Source organism: Lagopus muta, chromosome 1, assembly GCF_023343835.1.
Source record: "Lagopus muta isolate bLagMut1 chromosome 1, bLagMut1 primary, whole genome shotgun sequence".
In the NCBI taxonomy this organism is placed as follows: domain Eukaryota; kingdom Metazoa; phylum Chordata; class Aves; order Galliformes; family Phasianidae; genus Lagopus; species Lagopus muta.
Window position 1 is genome coordinate 68,345,137 of NC_064433.1, and position 18,701 is coordinate 68,363,837.

Genomic DNA, 18,701 nt, shown 5'->3' on the forward strand with positions numbered 1-18,701 from the left:
GCTTGACTCTTGCTCTTCCTGGCAGTGTTCCCTGCAAATAAATTGCACAACACAACCTCCCCTAGGCGTGTTTTTGAAAGTGTGAGCTCCTCTCTGTCTCTTTTAAGGTGTTAGGATACGATGGTGCATGCAGGCGGCTGAATAGGTTTCCAGCAGCCCTGACAGGCAATTAAATCTGAAAGGGTTTCAGATGCTGTTCTGTTTTTCTTACAGCACAGCTTTGGGGAGCACATTGTGAATTCCCTTCTGAGCCACTCGCTTTCTACCAGCATTACAGCAGGATCCTGATGGAAACTCTGGGATTTGTGGAGTGGGATGGGAGTCACATCCAACTACTGGTTCCTCTTATACTACGAGAGGAAACCGGTGCCTTTTTTCATAATCATAAATCCTGCCCTAAATGTTTTTGAGATTTCCAGAGCACTTGAGCACAGAATCATTTAAAGCACCTCTCAGGCCTGCAGAGCAACTCTCCACAGAAATATCTGAGCTAGCGGCGAAGAAAACACCATGCAGACCTGAAAGTGTGATGGTATTGCTACACCAGCCTGGCTGTGCTGATTCAAGGATGGCACCTTTTAATCTGGGCCATGAGACAGCTCTTCCATAGCGCTGCACTGCAAATGGGTCTGCTCCCTGGTGAGTTAGCGGGGTGACACAGCAGCACACCACACAGCACTATGCAGACCATTGCAGGTGGTTATGGGAGGGCGTGGGTTGGTGGTGGGTCTTGGTAGGTCAGGTGGTCGGTTGGACTTCATGATCTTGAAGACCCTTTCCAACTCAATTCTATTGTGCTGTATTAATCATCTGCTGTCAAGCAGTGCTGCTGTGCTACAGAACTTCTGGAGGTGTTTGGGCACATGGAGGTGCCTGGCTCCTGCTGGTTGCTGGGGTATAGATGAATCGAGCTGCTCTCCTTGTACTTGTTTGTAATGTCACGGGATGCTGTTTTAAATGCATCACATGTGCACTATGATCTTCTGAGTATCGGATAATGGGAAAATTGCTAAATCTGCACTTTCTACCCCATGCACGAGGTCCGCGGCTGAGAAACGCAGAGCCGAGAGCTTCCCATCGAGCTATATACTGTACTGACCTGGACCACAACACAGCACACACCGCTATCTCCCCACCTCACCTACACACTAAAAGGCGCGGGGCCTCGAGCGGCCTCCCGGCCTCGGCGTGCTGCAGCCGCGCCCCGGGGCAGGGCCTCCTCTGAGGCCGCCCGCGGATTGGCTGTGCCGCCTTGTGCCATCGTGACACGGCGAGGGGCGGCGGGCGATTGGCGGGCGGGCGGTGCTGGGCGAGGCCGCCATGTAAAGGCGCAGAAGGGCCCCCGCCAGCTGACCGGCGGGGCGACGGCGGGAGTGGCGCCGGCTCGGTGCGGCAGCGCCCTGCCTCGCTGCTGGCCATGCTGGACCGCGAGCGCGGCTGGAGCGTTTCTTTTGCCGGCTGCGGCTTCCTGGGCGTTTACCACATCGGTGCGGCCACCTGTCTGCAGGAGCACGCCCCGCACATCATCCGCGACGCCCGGCACATCTACGGCGCCTCGGCCGGGGCGCTGGCCGGCGCCGTGCTCGTCGGAGGCGGCTCGCTGGGTCGGAGCTGAGTGGAGCGGAGCGGGGCGGGCGGGGGCGGCAGGCTGGGTGCGGGGCGGCGGTGGCGGGCCGCGTTCCTGCTTAGCCGACCTTGTCCGTCCGGCAGTCCGCCGAACCGAGCGGTGCCGGCTGCCCGCGGTTGTGCAGGGGTCGGGGCGGTGCTGCCGGCTGTGCGGGAGACGCCCCTCACGGCCCGGCCCGCGGCTGGAGGCAGCGCAGGGCTCCTTGCTGGGAAACGAGCGCGTCCCTGCTCCGGTTTGCTTTGCGCTAGAGCTTCAGTTAGCTTTGCCCTGCTGCCCCTATAGCTTCCCTTCCTTCCATTGGGCTGAGGTTGAGTGAGGTACGATCAGCACTGATGCTGACTTCAGCGCGCTTCCCTTCTCTGGCCTCGGTATCGCCAGCTATACGGTGGGTTGGTTAAGGTGGTAGGTGTTGATTTAAGGTGGCTGATGTCAATAAGTTGTTAGGGACAACTCCGGAGGGAACTTGGGCTCCCCGGGGTCGTGGTACTGAGCCGCTGGAGTTCAAGCAGTGTTTGGTCACCACTCTCGGGAGTGGGGTTTGGTTTTGGGTGGTTCTGTGTACAGTGCAGCGCAGTGGGTTGGACACCATGACCACCGTGAGTCCCTTCCAGCTCAGGGTAACTAGGTGTTCTACCGGTCTGGCTGTGATTTAAGTAATCGAGTTAGTGCTGTTTTGTGTCTGTACCAGGTATTTCTTGATGACAGATACTAGTTTGCAAGTAAATGCACTCTGTTGTGAAATATTGCTTGCCTGACAGTGCGAGAAGTGTACCATGCTGTTGAGGGCTTGTGAGAGCCCCAAAATATTGGCCTAGTAAACTTGACATGTTGAATTATTAAAGCAGCTTGATACAATAAAATATTAAGGTGTTTTAAATAGTGGCTAGAAAGTGTTTTGAGAAATGTATGAAATTTCTGCAAATCCGATAATGATTTTCCTTTTAGAACAAAAACATCAGTTGCGTAAAGGCTTGTGACTCAAAACTGGCAGTCTTTGTTCGTGGTACCCCTAACGGGCTTAGAACTGTAAGACTGTATATTTACATTTCAGAGGGAGAGGAGAAAACAATGAGAACATGTTTTGAACTGAGAGAGGGTTTGGTTTTTCTCTTCAAAATTTTGGGGAGCTCTTCAATAAAATGGCAAAAGTTTTAGTCCATGTCTAGTATTAAGTTCTAATTAGTGGTAGATTGCTTAAAAGGTCTAGGAAGCTGCATTGAATATCAGAAGTGCTTATAAGCTCAAAAACAGTTCAGATTGCTTACCTGAAAATATTTGATATCCACAGCTTTTAAGAATTTTAGTGTTTTAAGAACTAAGACTTGCAAACTTCATTTTATTCCAGTGTCATCTCTTTCTTATGTGCCAAGTGGAATTATCTGTAAATAATAGAATAACTAGTGTGTTTGTGAGCACTATCCCTGGTACTAAGTTTTATGGGTGAGAGTGTCTCTCCTAGAAACTATCTTTTCTAAAGACACTTGAGGTTATTAGAAGACATATCAAAAGCAGCCACATTCTAAGATCTTTGAATTATTACAATAAGAGGGAATACCCATGTTCATTCTGCATCCTTATAGCTGCTAATTTTGTATGTTTCTTTGAAAGCAGAGGGTCACCATTAAGGTCTTAAGAAGCATTATAATAATTTCATATACTTCATTGGTTTGTACTGTGCGGCTCTTTTACACTGATATTGTGTAATACACAGTATTTATTTCTGCAGTTGTGGCTGTACGTCCCACATGTTTTCACAGTTGCCATTCACTGTAGGAAGAAAGATGAGTCAGCTTTCCTGAGAGATGTGTGGTGGAAGGGGCACAGCTGGAGCATGGGGAATTCTGAGCAGATACTGGGAAACATTGGTGATGGGCAGACAGTTGAACTGATGATCTGAGAGGTCTTTTCCAACCTTGGTGATTCTATGATACAAAGAAAAGAAAATCTCCATGGCATGGGGAAATTGTTGGGATAGGTGCCCATAGACGCAGTAGGATCTCTGTCCTTGGAAATGTTCAAAACTTGACTGAACTCAGCCCAGAATTCATGTCCTTGTCTCTGCACATAAAACTACTTTTGTGTTTGTATACAGAATTTCTGACTTAATTTGACTTGTATGGTTGTATGGTTTTTGGAGGTTTGTACCTGGATGTTTTAAGTAAAGGCTTTCTTCATGCTTTTTGTTGTCTGTTGGCTAGAGTATGTAGTCTGAGTTAATGTAAGCAGCCACTGAACATGGGGGGTGGAGGGGGGAAGAGTTCTTTGGTGGCTGGAGGGGGAAACTTTCTGCTGTCAGATCAGAGAAAGATGAAGGGAGGAGGTTGGAGGTGGCTGTACTTGAGAGGATGATGTGCATTTTAGATTGATCCAAACAGGAGGCGTTGAGGTGCTCACAGTTTAGATCTTCTCCATAGATGTCTTGGATACTTGATGTTTTTGTGATGCTGTGGTCACCCACACAGATGGCCATGCTTAGAAGAAAACTGTGACTTAGTATGCTAAGAAAGGTTGAAGTATTATTACATGAGAGGAGAAAATAATACTGTAGAAAAACAATATTTTAAAAAAATTTAACTCAAAAGCTTAAGCGAAGTTCTTTCTAGTGCATTGTTGATGATTAGTTTGGTAAGTTGAATCCTATCTGTTCTAGAAATGAGCTATGCAAGTTAAAATTTGCAGGTTCTGAACATATTTGTGGGTGACCTTGTAATGTATCACTCAGGTTAATGACCTGTTACTTTGACCTTCCTTCCCCTTCTCCCCTTCCGCTTCCAAGCTGACTGGCTTATCAGGCAATATCCCCAAAGTATGCCCTGGAGGAGCATAATGCTCAGTGTTCAAACAAAACTTAGTCAGGTGGATGAGCTGTTCTGTTAGTCTTGTTAAACATGGCTGTGTGTGATTGTTAGAGCAGTGTAGGTGTCCTGTAGGAACAATGGTTCTCTGTAGTGGTTTGCTCTAGTTTCTAAATGCTGATTTAATTGGAGAAAATTTAAGCCGATAGGTAACAGACATCTTATTTAATAATAATAATAAAAAAGCCTATTTAAGTGGAGACCTGTGTTGCAAATCACCACTGTGTTCCTTACCTACTGCTTTAAAAACTTAACCTGCTGAGGTTCCCTATCTGGTTTCCTCTAAATGTTTCCTTTGCTGTGTCTTGTAACAGTATGTGTTGTTAATGTCAAACAAATTTTACTAGCTGTGATGAACCAAGGCTTCTTCAGCAGAGATAGTGTGGAGCTTAAATCTGTGTGTTATGTAATTTTTGTAGATGTTGCATATGGAATACATCTGTGCTGGTGGAAGGTTACTCATCTTTGTTTCTTTTTAAAGAACGTGTTTCCAGAATGAATAATTTTTAATTGGAGTATTTCAAATGGGTGTTTTACATCTACAATCTATATGGCAGTAACAAATATAAATAACTTAGTGGCTGGGTCCTCACCAGAACACAACTATTTGAATGTCTTAGTGACTCCTTTTTTTTTTCTTCCTCAGGAAACTCAGACTCAGCTAAACACTGATGGGCTGTTAGTTTCTGTGTTAAAAATCTCTTGATGTCTTTTTTTTTTCATGCTGACAGCCAGTTGGAGCTCTAGACATGCTTTAGTAATGGAAGCGTGGGGTTTGTTTGTTTGTTTTTACTTCCATCTTTAAATGAGCTGTGTTTTATTTGCAGCTGAAGCATGTGCGGATGTTCTAGCGTTAGCCAAAGAAGCTAGAAAGCGGAATCTTGGTCCTCTTCATCCTTCATTTAATGTGATAAAGATAATAAGAGATGGCTTGATGAGAAATCTGCCAGAAAACACTCACCTGTTGTCATCGGGCAGATTGTGCATTTCGCTAACTAGAGTCTCAGATGGTAAAAACACACTGATATCTAATTTTAATTCTAAAGAAGAAGTAGTCCAGGTATGTTTGGTTTTGGCAACTTTTTGAGGTTTTGGTAGCCTTGAGTCCATTTAATGTCTTCTGTTGCGTTTTTGATTTTAAACATCTTAAGTCACTGTTACTTTGACTGCACTTTAAAAATTAATTCAAACTTTATTAGGATACTCATTTACAAGTTTTTCCAGTTAATGTAACTGTGAATGAGGTGAGTAGGTGTGCAAGAGATCCGTCTTAAAAACAGATATGCCTTTAAAGTGCTGTGCATCTAAGGCAACTGTATCTGTCATGAAGAATATTTTGCAGAGTTATTCTTATAAAAGCAGTGATCAGGAAGCATTTAAAAAGTAGCTTTTTAAAATTATTTCTTAATATCAGTGTAAAAGTTAGTACAATATCATTCCTCTGGAGTCATGCAGGTATCCTGTAGTGGTTGCATGGCTTTCTCAGAGAATGTGTACCTTAAGGGAATTAAAGTAAACTTTTTTAATTAATATTTCTACAGATGATCGTCTTGTAAATCTTTCTTTTAAGATGAAATATGATTACATTAATAACAAAATTGAATGTCCTCATCCTTTGTATGAAATAATACTTGATTATAACTTTGTTTTTTTAGTAATTATGTAAGAGGACTTCCTGGGTGGTTTTTCTTTTTTTTGTTGCTTGTTCAGTTGGCTTTGCTAGCATCTGAAGAGATGAATGTAAATGATAACTTCAGTAACAGAGCAGTTACTGTTTTTAATTTATATAATCTCGTTTTCCTGCAGGCATTGATCTGTAGTTCATTTGTCCCAATTTATTGTGGCCTAATTCCGCCATCATTTAGAGGTGTGGTAAGTCTCTGTTAACAGCTGGAATTATTTTTAGATCTTCTGAAAATAAAAGAAAACAGTGTATATTCTTTTGTATTATAATAGTATAAAAGAAATACACTCATCAAAGCTCCTAGTACTGAACCTGTATGTTTGTTACAAGTTGCTTGTCTGTTTCCATTAATACACATAATCTCATGGTTACACGATCTCTTGATACTTCATGGCTATGCTGAGTTTTTTACTAAGTTGTATTTTCTGTACTTCCAAATCTCATTTCCTTTGAACAAGGAGAGGGGAGGAATGCAGGGGGGAAAAAAAAAAAAATTAAAAATAATAATAATTCCTTAAAAGTGATTGGTTACAGTCTGTTCTCGAGGCTATCTGTAAGTACTAAAAGGTCAAGGATAGCCAGGAAATGCTTAAATTAAAGCAAAAGTGATTAGAACTGTAGGGGGACTTTTCTTTATCTGTACTTCTGAACCTTGTATGTCTTTTTAAACTCCTCCAGATTAAAGGTGTTATGAAAACAGGACGTTGGACTGAATCCAAGGTTTAGGTGGATCCAGGATTATCTGGCTCTTCAGTCCTTGTCACCAGACAACAATGTTATTTTAAAAGACCTCATTCAGAGTACAAACATGCACAAGTGATGCTTTATTTGGCCCTATTTTGAGGAAAGGGAAGGAGGAGGGACCTTATCCTTTTGTTATTTGCAATAACTTTGGTATCATTTTAATGCTTAGGAGGTATGTTGTAACTTGTATGCAAACGTAGTATTCTTACCGCTTGATATGACTCCTGTAGGGCTTAAATACTGTAGAATGTCCAATATTTAAACTTTGTAGATTCTTGCCATTTAGTGGCTTGGTGCTTCCTGCATGTAACACAGAGACTTGTGGGAAATGTTTAATAACTGTGCAATACTAGCAATGTGCAACAGCTCTTTACCTGTGTGCATCTGCTGCAACAACTGAAGTTTGGAGTATTTTCAGAGCATTACCTTCCAGACTGTGTTGCATTCCCTTTGAAAGCGTGGCCAGTGTCAGTAGAAAAAGCAGGTTTGCTGAAGGACTTCATGATATAAAACAACCTCAGTTCTAAGCTAGCTATTCTCAGGTGGTAGAACTGCCAGTGGCTGGTCTCTGTTGGATTTGAGGTCATTTCCCCAATGTGAAGTTTCCTTCTGCCACGTTTTCTCCCTCCTGTCTTTAGTAAGAGATGGTTACGTTGTGACAAGGCACAAGCTATGTGCCTCACCAGGCTAGTGTGTGCTTAGCAAAATGAATGACTGAGATCTATCTGTCTTTCACTCGCTGGGAAAAAAGGGGATCTAAATAGAGGTCATCTTTTTACCTAACTGCTGGTTGTGAAGTGTGTTGGGTTGATGATTGTTACTGTATTTTGTTTGGTTTTTGTTTTACACCTTTCAATCATATCCATGGGTTTAGATTCCAAACATGTTAAGGGGATCAGATAGGCAGAAACTGTAAACAAAAAGCAAAAAACCAAAAGCAAAACAACCAACAAAAACAATGACAACAGCCATCCCCATTGCCCCCCTCCCTCCCCAAAAAACAAACAAACAAAAAAACCCAGTGAAAACCAACCAACATAATCCAGGCATGTGCTTCTACTTCTGAGTAATTTAATGAGAAGATTGCATTCTGTGGCTGTGCGTTTCCTTCTTGGTCAGACATCTTATGATGATTCCACATAGCGTTTGGTGATGGCATTATATGCCTGTAGGAAGTTTGTCAGCAGCTGCTTACTGCTGGGTATAAAGAGTGTCCAAGAAAGCTGACAGGTAGGAACAGGCTTTTCTAGAAAAGTATGTTGAATAAATTGCTTTGAGCTGTCCTTTTCCTCATTCCTAGTTTGTTTCTCACAGTGCTTGGGGAGCAAGTATCAATCCATATTAAACTGCTTTGAGCAGATTGTTCCTGCTTAAAGCTGCCTTGCCTTTCCATTTTATGAAAGGATCCACAAGTTCTATCTGATGCCTGGTTAGGAAGGAGGAAAATGGAGCCACTAAAACAGCAAAGTTGGTCAGGAGGTGATCTTTTGATGCTGTTAGAATATCTGTCGAAAAATGGCCTTACAGGAGAGAAGATTATTGTGAGTGACTTGGTTGAGTTTTGTAGCTGCTGCATTACAGATCTGTTACCTCATATAGCACTTTTCAGTTCTTGGGTCCTAAATGCTTGAGATGATGATGCATTAAAACTCTGGTTGTGGGCAGCTGAAAACACACAAAAAAGTACAACTTGGGAAACTTCTACACTTGTGCAAAGCTTTGTTTCACTTTTATTAGCAATTTCTTAATGTCTGAATATTTATTATCCTTTGATTGCAAATTGTAATTGCAAGAGCACTTAAAAGCAGCTCTTTAAACAGAATGTTTTAATAGTGAGGAACCTGAAACTTGGAAGTGTAGAGCTATTCTCTTCTCTTCTTTCTACAGAAGCACCATAGTACCTCTTTGGTTAGCGCTGTCCTTTGAGGAAGAGGAAACAATTGTGCTAGTTATTCTAGAGCATGTTGTGTGGGATTATCATCCTTAAAATGGATTTGCTGTTTGTTAAACACAGGAAGAAATCCCAAATAGAACACTCTTAGATTTTCTGTGGAACTACAGGACAAAGCATGCTATTCAAAATGCTTAGTCTGGGAGCATAGCAGAGACCATTCTGTTAGTTGTAAATGCTGCTTAATTCCTACGTGGGAAATTTGCTAGCTAGAAAATGTCAGTGTTCTTTTTACTTTTAATCTTTGCAGCGCTATGTGGATGGAGGAATCAGCGACAACTTGCCTCAGTATGAATCTAAGAATACCATCACTGTTTCACCTTTTGCTGGGGAGTGTGATATCTGTCCAAAGGGCAATTCTGCCAACTTTCATGAAATGAATGTGACTAACACCAGCATTCAGCTCAGTTTGGGGAACCTTTATCGTCTAACACAAGCACTCTTTCCACCAGAACCTAAGGTAACTCACTGCCTTCATGTATTTTTAGTGAAACATTTTTCTGTATAAAAGCTTTGCTTTTGCACAAAGCTCTAGGGATCTCAGCACTTTATCTGGTCGTATAAAGTTTTCTTGTGACACTTCTTATTTGCATTATTCATAGTCTGTGCTAGTGGTTTGTTTGTTTTTTAGTTTCTCTGATGTAAATTGCTATTGTCTTGCTCTGTTTCTTTAGGAATTACCACAGGATTCTATCATAAAATCCACACTGGTAAATTAATAACTGTCAAGTTAGAGTCTCTTCATGTTTACCTGCTAACCAGGTTCTTCAGAACTTTGCAAAAGTTCTAAATCATTTACATCAGATATTAGCCTTGCTAAGCATTTAATTGCAGACTTGATGAGGGAAATAACTAGAATTGCAGTTGCTGAAACTGGAAGAAAAACAAACAAACAAAAAAAACCAAAACAGAAAACAGTCTGCCAGTTTACCTGGGATACATTACAGAGAAGTAATGTTTTGATTGCTGTAGATGTTTTGTTTTTGTTTTTTTTTTTTTTTTTTAGCCACTTTGCAAAAGAAAAACATTAAATTCTACTTATGTGTATGTTAATCTTTTTCTTTTGTCCAGGACTACTGTGCACATTAGTAGATGAGCTGGTGTTGCATCTGCTGAATGTGGAAGGCTGAGTTTGAGCTGGAACATGAGAATTCACAGCTGACCTCTTGTAGTTTTGGGAATTGGGAAGCATGGGGAGGGAAGAGGGGAATTGACATATTCCATCAAGCCACCCTGTTGCTTTGTTACTTGCTTCTGACATTATGCTGAAGACATGAAATGAGAGAGGAAGTTCTTCTAAGCCATTAGAATGCTGTCCTTTTTACTGAATGATTCAGTGCATCTGTGAGAGATGACAGAAAAGCAGTCGTATGCGTGACTGTGTGTCACACAGTAGGCTTATTAACCCGAATCTATAGGATTATAGCAACTGTAAGAAAATTTTACACTAACAAGGTTGAAAGATAGTTGTAAGTGGCTTTTTATTTTATAAACTCTTGATCTGAATTTTGATTTGCTGACTTGTTTACCCTCTGCTTGCAGGTACTAGGAGAGATCTGTGAGCAAGGATATTCAGATGCTTTTAAATTCTTGAAAGAGAATGGTATGTTACTCTTGTGGATGATTATTGGTGATATGTTGTTAACCTGTGTGTTTTTAGTTGGTGCTTTTTTGATAAAGGGTTGAGGGGAGCAGGGGGTTTTGTAAGTTATATTCTCATTCTGAATTTCATCTGGTAGAAATCATAGTTTTAACTACTGGCATGAGGTAGTTGTCACACAAAAACTGCACTTCAGGGTTTTCAACATTCTTGTGTTAAGTCAGTACTAGTATCATTTAGTGAAATTACCAATGAATTCTACTCACAATTCTAGAAAGATTATATCAGTTTCTTTTGCCTTAATACCAAAGGATAGGAGTAGACTATGCTCTTGTGCAATCTTATTTCCTCTCTTGTACTGTCCAAGTAAACTTGTAGGAAGAACATTACAATCCAGAACTGGGAACTGTCTAGCAATAGTATTAAGTAATGGATAAATCCTTTGTCTATATCGTGAAAGACTTTACGAGTAGTCTTTAAAATGTAGCAGTTACTGGGATCCAGATCAGTTTAGGAATAACTGAAAGATCTTCTCTTTCTCCTGAATCACAGTAAAATATTTATGAATCTAATTCCTTGTTCAATTTTGAGACAGACAATTTAAAAGCAATCATTTACTATTTAGCATGAAGGTAACTGTGTGTATGAATGTATGAGATGCTATCCCCGTACTCTTCAGGTGCAGAAGCAAATAATGCTGGCTCAGATTATAGGAATGGAAATTATGGTGTTTGTACTATTAGAGTTAGTGCCAGCTAATGTGCTGTAATGTAGTTGTAGCTTGATGTGCTTGTACTCTAAGCACATGTTATTCCTGCTTCCTTGAAACAATTTCTTCATGTTCAAGAACATCCCAGTTCTGCTTAAGAGCTTAATTTCTAGGAATGTTGTTAAATAATTTTTAAGAGAGTCCCACTTTAGATCCTTTGCAAAATAATTAAAAGCACAACTTTTTGCAGGCACAAACGTGCCTATAGCTTGGGGCTGCTGTGCTAAGATAGGTGCAGTACATGAACACAGCCTATGAGTTTCCAGTGTGCACACTTCCATCTGATGCTGTATCTGAGATTGCTTGCAGGTTTTTCTTGGAGTCTTTCCCTCATATCCCCTATGCATTGCTCTATTTGTCCTAATTTTCATACTATTGATGTGATACTTTTTTCTTACTGTAGCCTTTCTGAACTCTTTAGTTATGCATCTACTTTCTTGTTAAGCTGTTTCAACTACAGGAGCTCCTACCTTTTTTTTTTTCACCATCCAGAATACTTAAATATAGATAACTTCTCTGCTAAAATCTTTTGTATATACTTTTGACAGTTATCAGCAACAGATGCTAATTTAGTTTCATACTTTGAATGTATCTTAATATTTACCTCTTTCCTTCTGCACCTTGTGACAGCACCTCGAAGTATTCTTATGATACCTTCTGTGTCAGATTTCCCATTCTAGTCTGATGCATTGCAGATGTTTTCTTTAAAATGAAAATGTCATTTTTCCTCATCTCCTTTAAGCTGTTTGCTTTGCTGCTCACTTTGCATTTACTTTGGCAAATGACTGTGTTTCAGATTCAGTTTCAATTAATTGTTCACTTTTTTCATTTGCTTCAGAATTTGTTTTAAAGTAAGATCTAAATTTGTACAAGAGTAGTCGTAATGATGAATAAATCTTTGTCTGCTTGTGTATTTGAACAAGTGAACAAGAACAAGTGTATTTGACATTAGGTAGATAATGTTCCTTCAGGATAAGATCTCCTGTAATGATAAACAAAGTACAGATACTCTGAAGACCTGTGGATTGAGCCTAAGTGGAAGCTCTTGACTCTTCCAGGTATTCTGAATGACTCAATTTATGTCAGCTTGTCCTTCACAAAAACAAATCCTCATGAAGCTGCACAACACATTGACTATATGAAGAAAAATATGTCTGAAAACAACAGAATAGAAACTTCTCAAGTGGAAGTAGTTGGTGACCAGCTGAAGCAAAATCCGTGGCCTCTGGAGAAGAGCATATTTGAGAGTTTACCTCCTAGGCTTCGTAAAGGTACATTCTTCAGACTGTGTTCTGTAACTTTAAATGGCAAATAGTGATTTCCCATCTTACCCCACCACCTTACTCTAATCTTATAACTTGCAAAAGCTATTTTATTTAATTGTATTACTCCCTATGACATCAGAGATTAGCTGAAATCAGAAATGTTCTCAAAGTACGTAGAAAATGGAAATGTGTATCTTGATTTAGCTACAAGAATAAGACTGAAACAGGGCAAAGGAGTCACTGTGGAGGCATGAATTAAATTCTCAAGTAGTTTTGAATTTAGTTTGTAAGTCTGCAGTATCTTTGTAAATGTATATTTAACAATAAAGTTGAACTTCAAATTCAAACACTGGTTACCCCTGTCTTATTTTTATATCATACTTCAGTAGATTTCTAATTGCCTGGTTTTCCTGTTGTCTTAACAAGGTGTTAATAGACCAGGAGCACTTCTCATATTTCTTAGTCTATAATTCTTACTAAAATTTTCTTGTTGATGCTGATCGGTATTTCCAAGATCTGAAATTTGTAGTCCTAGTGACCTAGGAGAATAAAATATGAAGTGTGAAACTTCTGAAAGCTGTATATGAAAACTGGAATATGTGGAACTCTAGAATTTAAACTTCTTAAAGTTCCACAGTTTCAGACAAGGCAAGGATGCTGTCTGAAATACATAAGGTTCACACCTCCAAAAATACTTACATCTCATCAGAAGTTAATATTTAAATTTACTGCTTAACAGTTCCGAGTAATGTCTTTTTATTTCTGCGTTATTAGCCAGTGCTTCCCATATTTTAAAATAGCATTGAGAGTACTCACGATAAGTGCCTTGAGATTGCCTTATATCCAGTTTCTGTCTGAGCCTTATTCAGTAACACTTGATCGTACTGCCTGAAGATTACCAAAACTTGAGTGAATTAATCAAATGGTCTAACATCTTTCTCAAACACAATTACTCTTAAGCGCTTCAGGAAGCTTGTAAAGAACCCAATGGATTCTATGCTCAGTTCTCTAAACTCTTCCCTATGCGGGTGATATCCTATCTGATGCTACCATATACATTACCTGTGGAGTCTGCTTATTCTGCTGCTTTACGGTAAGAAAGTTTTCGTGAACCACTTTGTAATTGCACTTGAGTATAATTGAATGCTTATTCAGATTTATAGGTGCTCTGATACTCTATAATTCAAATGTTAACTGTCCAAAGAGAGTTACTTCTACCTACATAAGGTGCGTCCTCCTAAAGCCTCTACAATCTATATAAATAATCCTACTAAGAAAATGTAATAAATAATAAATTTACTGCTAAAAACTGCTTTTTAATTCCTCAAAAGAAGCACCTTTAATCCTGTGATTGTGCAGATTATTCACTACTATTTCTATATCCTGCAGTGGTATTTGAACTCCATCTGGAGTTCTGCTTTTGCTTCTTCCTGAAGTCAGGAATGAAATCTAAGAGCTTATTTGCCAAACAAACTTTCTTATTGGGTTTGCTTAGGTTTATTGAGGGTTGTTCTCTTGAAACAGTGCTGATTTTAAAGGTTTTCTGACTCTTGCAAAGGAGGAACTATACGCTGTGAACCCTAAACTGTTGAGTTCTGAATTCTAGTATGTGCATTGCACATGCTTTTACTTTATTTAGAAAATACTAGAAGAAATCAAATGTTCTGTAAGTAGATCCAGGTAGAACTCCAGTAAAATGTTTCCCTGCGTCACTTAAAATGATGCAGAAGTTCCACGTTCCTCAAATGAGAGGCAATCAACAGAATTATGTGGGTTTTTCCCCATTTGTAACATTATTCTTTGTCTGCCTTCATTGTACTTCCATTGTGCTTTTCTTTTGTTCTTGTTTGCCATGTAACATTTAAACTCAGCAGGAAGTTCCTACTACACAGTGGACTCAAAGACAGGAATTTTTTGTAGTCTACCTAGAATTTGGTAGAATGCGCATGCTGGTCAGATGCTCAGCATAGATCAGAGACGTTGTGATATGTGCTGCTCTTTTCTTTAGATTGTAGAGAAGAGATGAGTGAATTAGATGGAAATCTAGAGAGGTTGAGAAGATCTGGAGATATTGGTGAGGGAATTAACACAGCTGTTGTTCTCCCCAAGCTGCTTTGTTGGATGCATTATGTAGGAATATAACGTGAGCTCTGTTTACAAACTAACTCGTGTATTTTGATTGTAGGTTAGTAAACTGGTTTCCTGACATGCCTGCTGATGTTCGATGGATGCAAGAGCAACTTCTTCAGATTGCTGGTACAGTTTATTCCCAGGCAAAAAAGAGGCTGTTCTGTACATCCAGGTAAACTGGTGTGCTGCTGCATGCTAATTATGTATTTTTAAAAGTTCTCTCTTAACAGAGCTTCAAGTAGTAATAAGTTTCCCTCTTAAAAGGATTTGATAATTTTCTCAAGAGTAGCATTAAATGGTTCTTATTGCTTCTGACTCTTATTTGTTAAGTATACTGTATGGAGTTCTTTGTAGTTCATCAGTGACTGCTGTGTATTGCAGATGAAGGGGTGTTACCTATTGGTAGAGTTATATTAATTCTCTGTTTCCATATAGAGAAATAAAAACCCTCTGTTTCCATGGGAGAGAGCTCTTCTGTAACCCACTTGCAACTAGACTCATTATGCTTCTCCTATCAAACTGGTATGGGATTTAACCTTCCAGACTTAATGCTTCTGTTACTCTTCTCAGTGCTGTGTATATGCAGGAATCAGTGACAACTTGCCCTGGTATGAATCTAAGACTGCCATTTGTTTCACCTTTTGCTGAGGAGCTTAGTGTTTGCCCAGGGATCTTGAACTACTTCTACAAAATAATGGCAGCCCACATTTTCCATTTAAATTAGACTTGTTGCTGTAACAGTGAGTTGTGCAGCCTTGTCAGAGTAGAGCTGGTGTTTGCAGGCTGTCTCTGAAGTCCAAGTGGCTATAAAAATGAACTCTCCTAAGATTTGGTTTGAAAAGGCAGAAATCCAGACTTAACAGATCAGGATGTGTGATGTGCTACAAATAGCTGAACATCTGCCTGCTGATGGAAAGTAGTGAATGAATCCTTTGTTTTGGTTGGCTTGTAGCTTTTGCTTGACCTGGTAAACTGTGTTTATCTCAATACATAAACTCTCATGCATTTATCTCTCCATTTTCTTTCAACCGCCCACAGCTAGTGACTGTATAGTACTTGTCTGCCTACTGGGGTTAAAGCACAGCAATGATCCCTACCCACAGAATCATTTACACTGTTAAACTTTGAAGTTTTCTGAAGCCTTTCTTTAAATGGATTTCCCCTTCAGATGGCTAGGTCCCAGGGCTGTGTATGTAGAAACCTGCACTATATTCTGTAGCTGATTCTTTGTGGGCTTGTACTGTGTTTCATTATCCATCAAGAACTTACTGCTGCTTTTCTAAAAAGAAACAATCCCTCTGTTTTTTCCCTTCTTCCTCCTATGTCTTCAGATCTAGCTTCTCTTTTGCAATCAGACTTAAATTTCATGAAAACTTGAGCTGTTTAGGCATTCTTCTGGGAGCTTCACCAGCTGGGATGGTATCTTCTAGTGCATCTGAAATTCAAGTATAGAAACTGATGTTGAAGCATGTATATGGGGAGTTTGTTTAGAGGGGAGTGAATGATGGTATTCTGTGTGTTGTTTTTTTTTTTTTTTTTTTTTTTTCCTTTGTTTCCCTAAAGGCACTGCAAGGGATGAGAAAGAACTTTTAAGGAAAAACTATCTTTCCTGGTGAATGTTGAGACCATGCTTGTTAATGTCCAGTAATTGCTGTGATTCATGAGTGGGTAGCTTGGGGAGATCAGAACTATTCAAGTGGTAAAGCACCAATTGGGTCTCCCCTTCTAAACATATTAGAATAGTGTGGTGACTTGTAACTTAACAATTTTATATATACTTCTGAGGACACTGCATAATGGTAGGATGCTTTTCTTCTAGATATGGTTGTTCTAAGATCTTTTTCCTGTTGTTGTGTCCTAACTCATTAAATACATTTAGAATTAACCTTTTTCCTATAGTGTTGTCATGAAGATATGAAGATTCCCTATAAGAAATCTGAGTAGTAATAGAGACATCATTGAAATGCTACTGATATTTCTTTTTTTTTTTATTCTTTCTTAAACAGGAAAGACAATTACACACCACTAAGAAAATGTCAGACTGCCCCATCTACTGTGGAATTTCATTCTTCGTACTGTCGTCTTAAAATGCCTCATTCTTCTGCGGATATTGAAACCTGGCTCTGGGAATCTTCATGCTACATGGACTCGGTCATGAAACGTGCTTCTCCTAAGACAAAGGAGCAGTCAGACTTAAACTCCTATCCTAATTTTCTTCCAAATTCTGATGAGTCTGGTTTGGAAATAGATTTTGACTCCTCTTCAGAGACAAGTTTCCAAACTGCTCCAGAATATTAATTTGGAAATAGATTCCACAGCTTCCAAAATTCCAATTTGGCAGAGAAATTTAAATCCTGAAGGACTAAAGTTCACTTTGTTTATTGCCAATAAGTCTTGGAAAAATGTTTACAGCTTCCTGAGAAATCTGCCTTTGGAATTCTGCTGTTTTATGGATCGTTAAAACAGTGGCTCCTTTGGGAAGAGACAGACTACGTGTCTGTCAAAGCACCAGCTCAGTAAACTATAGTAAGGTTTGTAGTAAACAATGTCTCTCTGGAAATGAGATTCTCGTTTTTTAAATCTACTTTCAGGACAAAAAATGTAAATTCTGTAAACATCTTGGTAAAGAAGCATTGGTAACAAAAGCTTTTTAAAAACATAATTCCCAGTAACATGTTTTAGGATCACTTTTATAGCACTTAATGAAGTTGGATTTGTACTTCATAAAGGGAAATACACATTTGTGCTTTTTAGTGGCCTCCTATGTCTGTATGCCTTATGTTAAACATACTCTTCTATTTACGGAATAGTTGTCTGCATGAGATAATGTAGGAACAGTGTTAGTTTAGGTTATTGTCCATATTGCACAGCTGATAATGACTGCTCAGGTTCCTCTGTGGCTCTTTCCCTTCTTAAATACTTCAGTGGAAAAAGTCATGAGAACTGGGATGCTTTCACCTGAGATGCGATCAGGTAGTTTCAGTGACTTCATAGGACTTCTGTGTACTCAGTAGGAGCTTAATACTTGACTAAGTATTGAAAGGCAGGTAAAATAGTGGCTGTGATTAGTAATTTCAGGTGTTAAACTTTATGGCTGATGTTAACGTACCTCAGTATATTGAGTTGTGGCTAATGTTTTGGTCTTCTCTCCAATTGCTGCACAATCATTCTTGATCCGTTTATTTCACTTCTAGCTCAGGACGTTTTTCTGCTCTTCCTTCACTTTCCTCTTGCTGCAGGCGAGTTGGGGGGAGGAAAAAAAGGGTCCTTTCTGGCTCCGGAAGCCCCAGGAGAGCTTTTCAGGAACAATTGTTGAACAAAGCAAATCTGTAAGACTTGGTGGAAGCAGCAGTATCCAGGGGCTGTGCAAATAGTTCTCAAATAATGGGTTGAAAGTGGACTGGATCACATCTGTATTGAGTGATAAGTGTTGTAAATGCTTCCTTCAACGAAGGTTCTGTGTAAATGTAATCAAGACAATGTATCAGTGTGTGAATACTTCAGGAAAAGTAGTACCTGTTGAGATTAACTACCAATTTTGCTGTTTTAGTACCATGTCTTAGATGTGTTTTCTTCCTTTTCAATGGAAGGAAGCAGCTCTGTCTTTGGATGTCAGGTTGCTGTATGTTTGCAGCAGGCGTGTGATGTTTGCAGGCTTCCTGTGTGTGGATATGAATTCTGGGCAACCCAGCGGTGGCCCAGGGAAGAGATGGAGGGGTGCTCAGGGGGAGCACTGGGGTGAGGGAGCAGCAGGGCTGAGTAACAGTATGTAAGGGAGAGAGATGGGAGAGTTTCCTTCAGGAGTTTAAGTGTGGGTACATAGAGGTTTTCCAGGAGCAAGTGTTTCTGCATTGGACCAGCCTTTAAGCAGTTTTTCAGCTGCCATTCCCCTAAGCTTGAAGTACTAAATGGTACAGCATGAAAATGATATTTTGTTGGGGGCCAAACAGCTCCACTGTCACATTCTTGTTACGGACACCTGGTGCTATTCTACTTCACCTGTTTTGTTCCTGTCTGGTGTGTATGTATCCTCAAATGGAATGTTATTGAAACCACAATTAAAAGATGAAATGTCC

At 39.9% G+C, this 18,701-nt stretch overlaps 1 protein-coding gene across 1 annotated transcript; it reads left to right on the forward strand.

The window, feature by feature from the left end:
- Nucleotides 1-1,310: 1,310 nt before the first annotated feature.
- Nucleotides 1,311-18,700, forward strand: LOC125701748 (1-acylglycerol-3-phosphate O-acyltransferase Pnpla3-like). The gene is made up of 9 exons (XM_048964199.1): nucleotides 1,311-1,604; nucleotides 5,310-5,542; nucleotides 6,289-6,354; nucleotides 9,112-9,321; nucleotides 10,404-10,464; nucleotides 12,289-12,501; nucleotides 13,456-13,588; nucleotides 14,681-14,797; nucleotides 16,632-18,700. The coding sequence occupies exons 1-9, from the start codon at nucleotides 1,418-1,420 to the stop codon at nucleotides 16,921-16,923; spliced, it is 1,512 nt and encodes a 503-aa protein (XP_048820156.1). The 5' UTR covers nucleotides 1,311-1,417; the 3' UTR covers nucleotides 16,924-18,700.
- The last annotated feature ends 1 nt before the right edge of the window (nucleotide 18,701 follows it).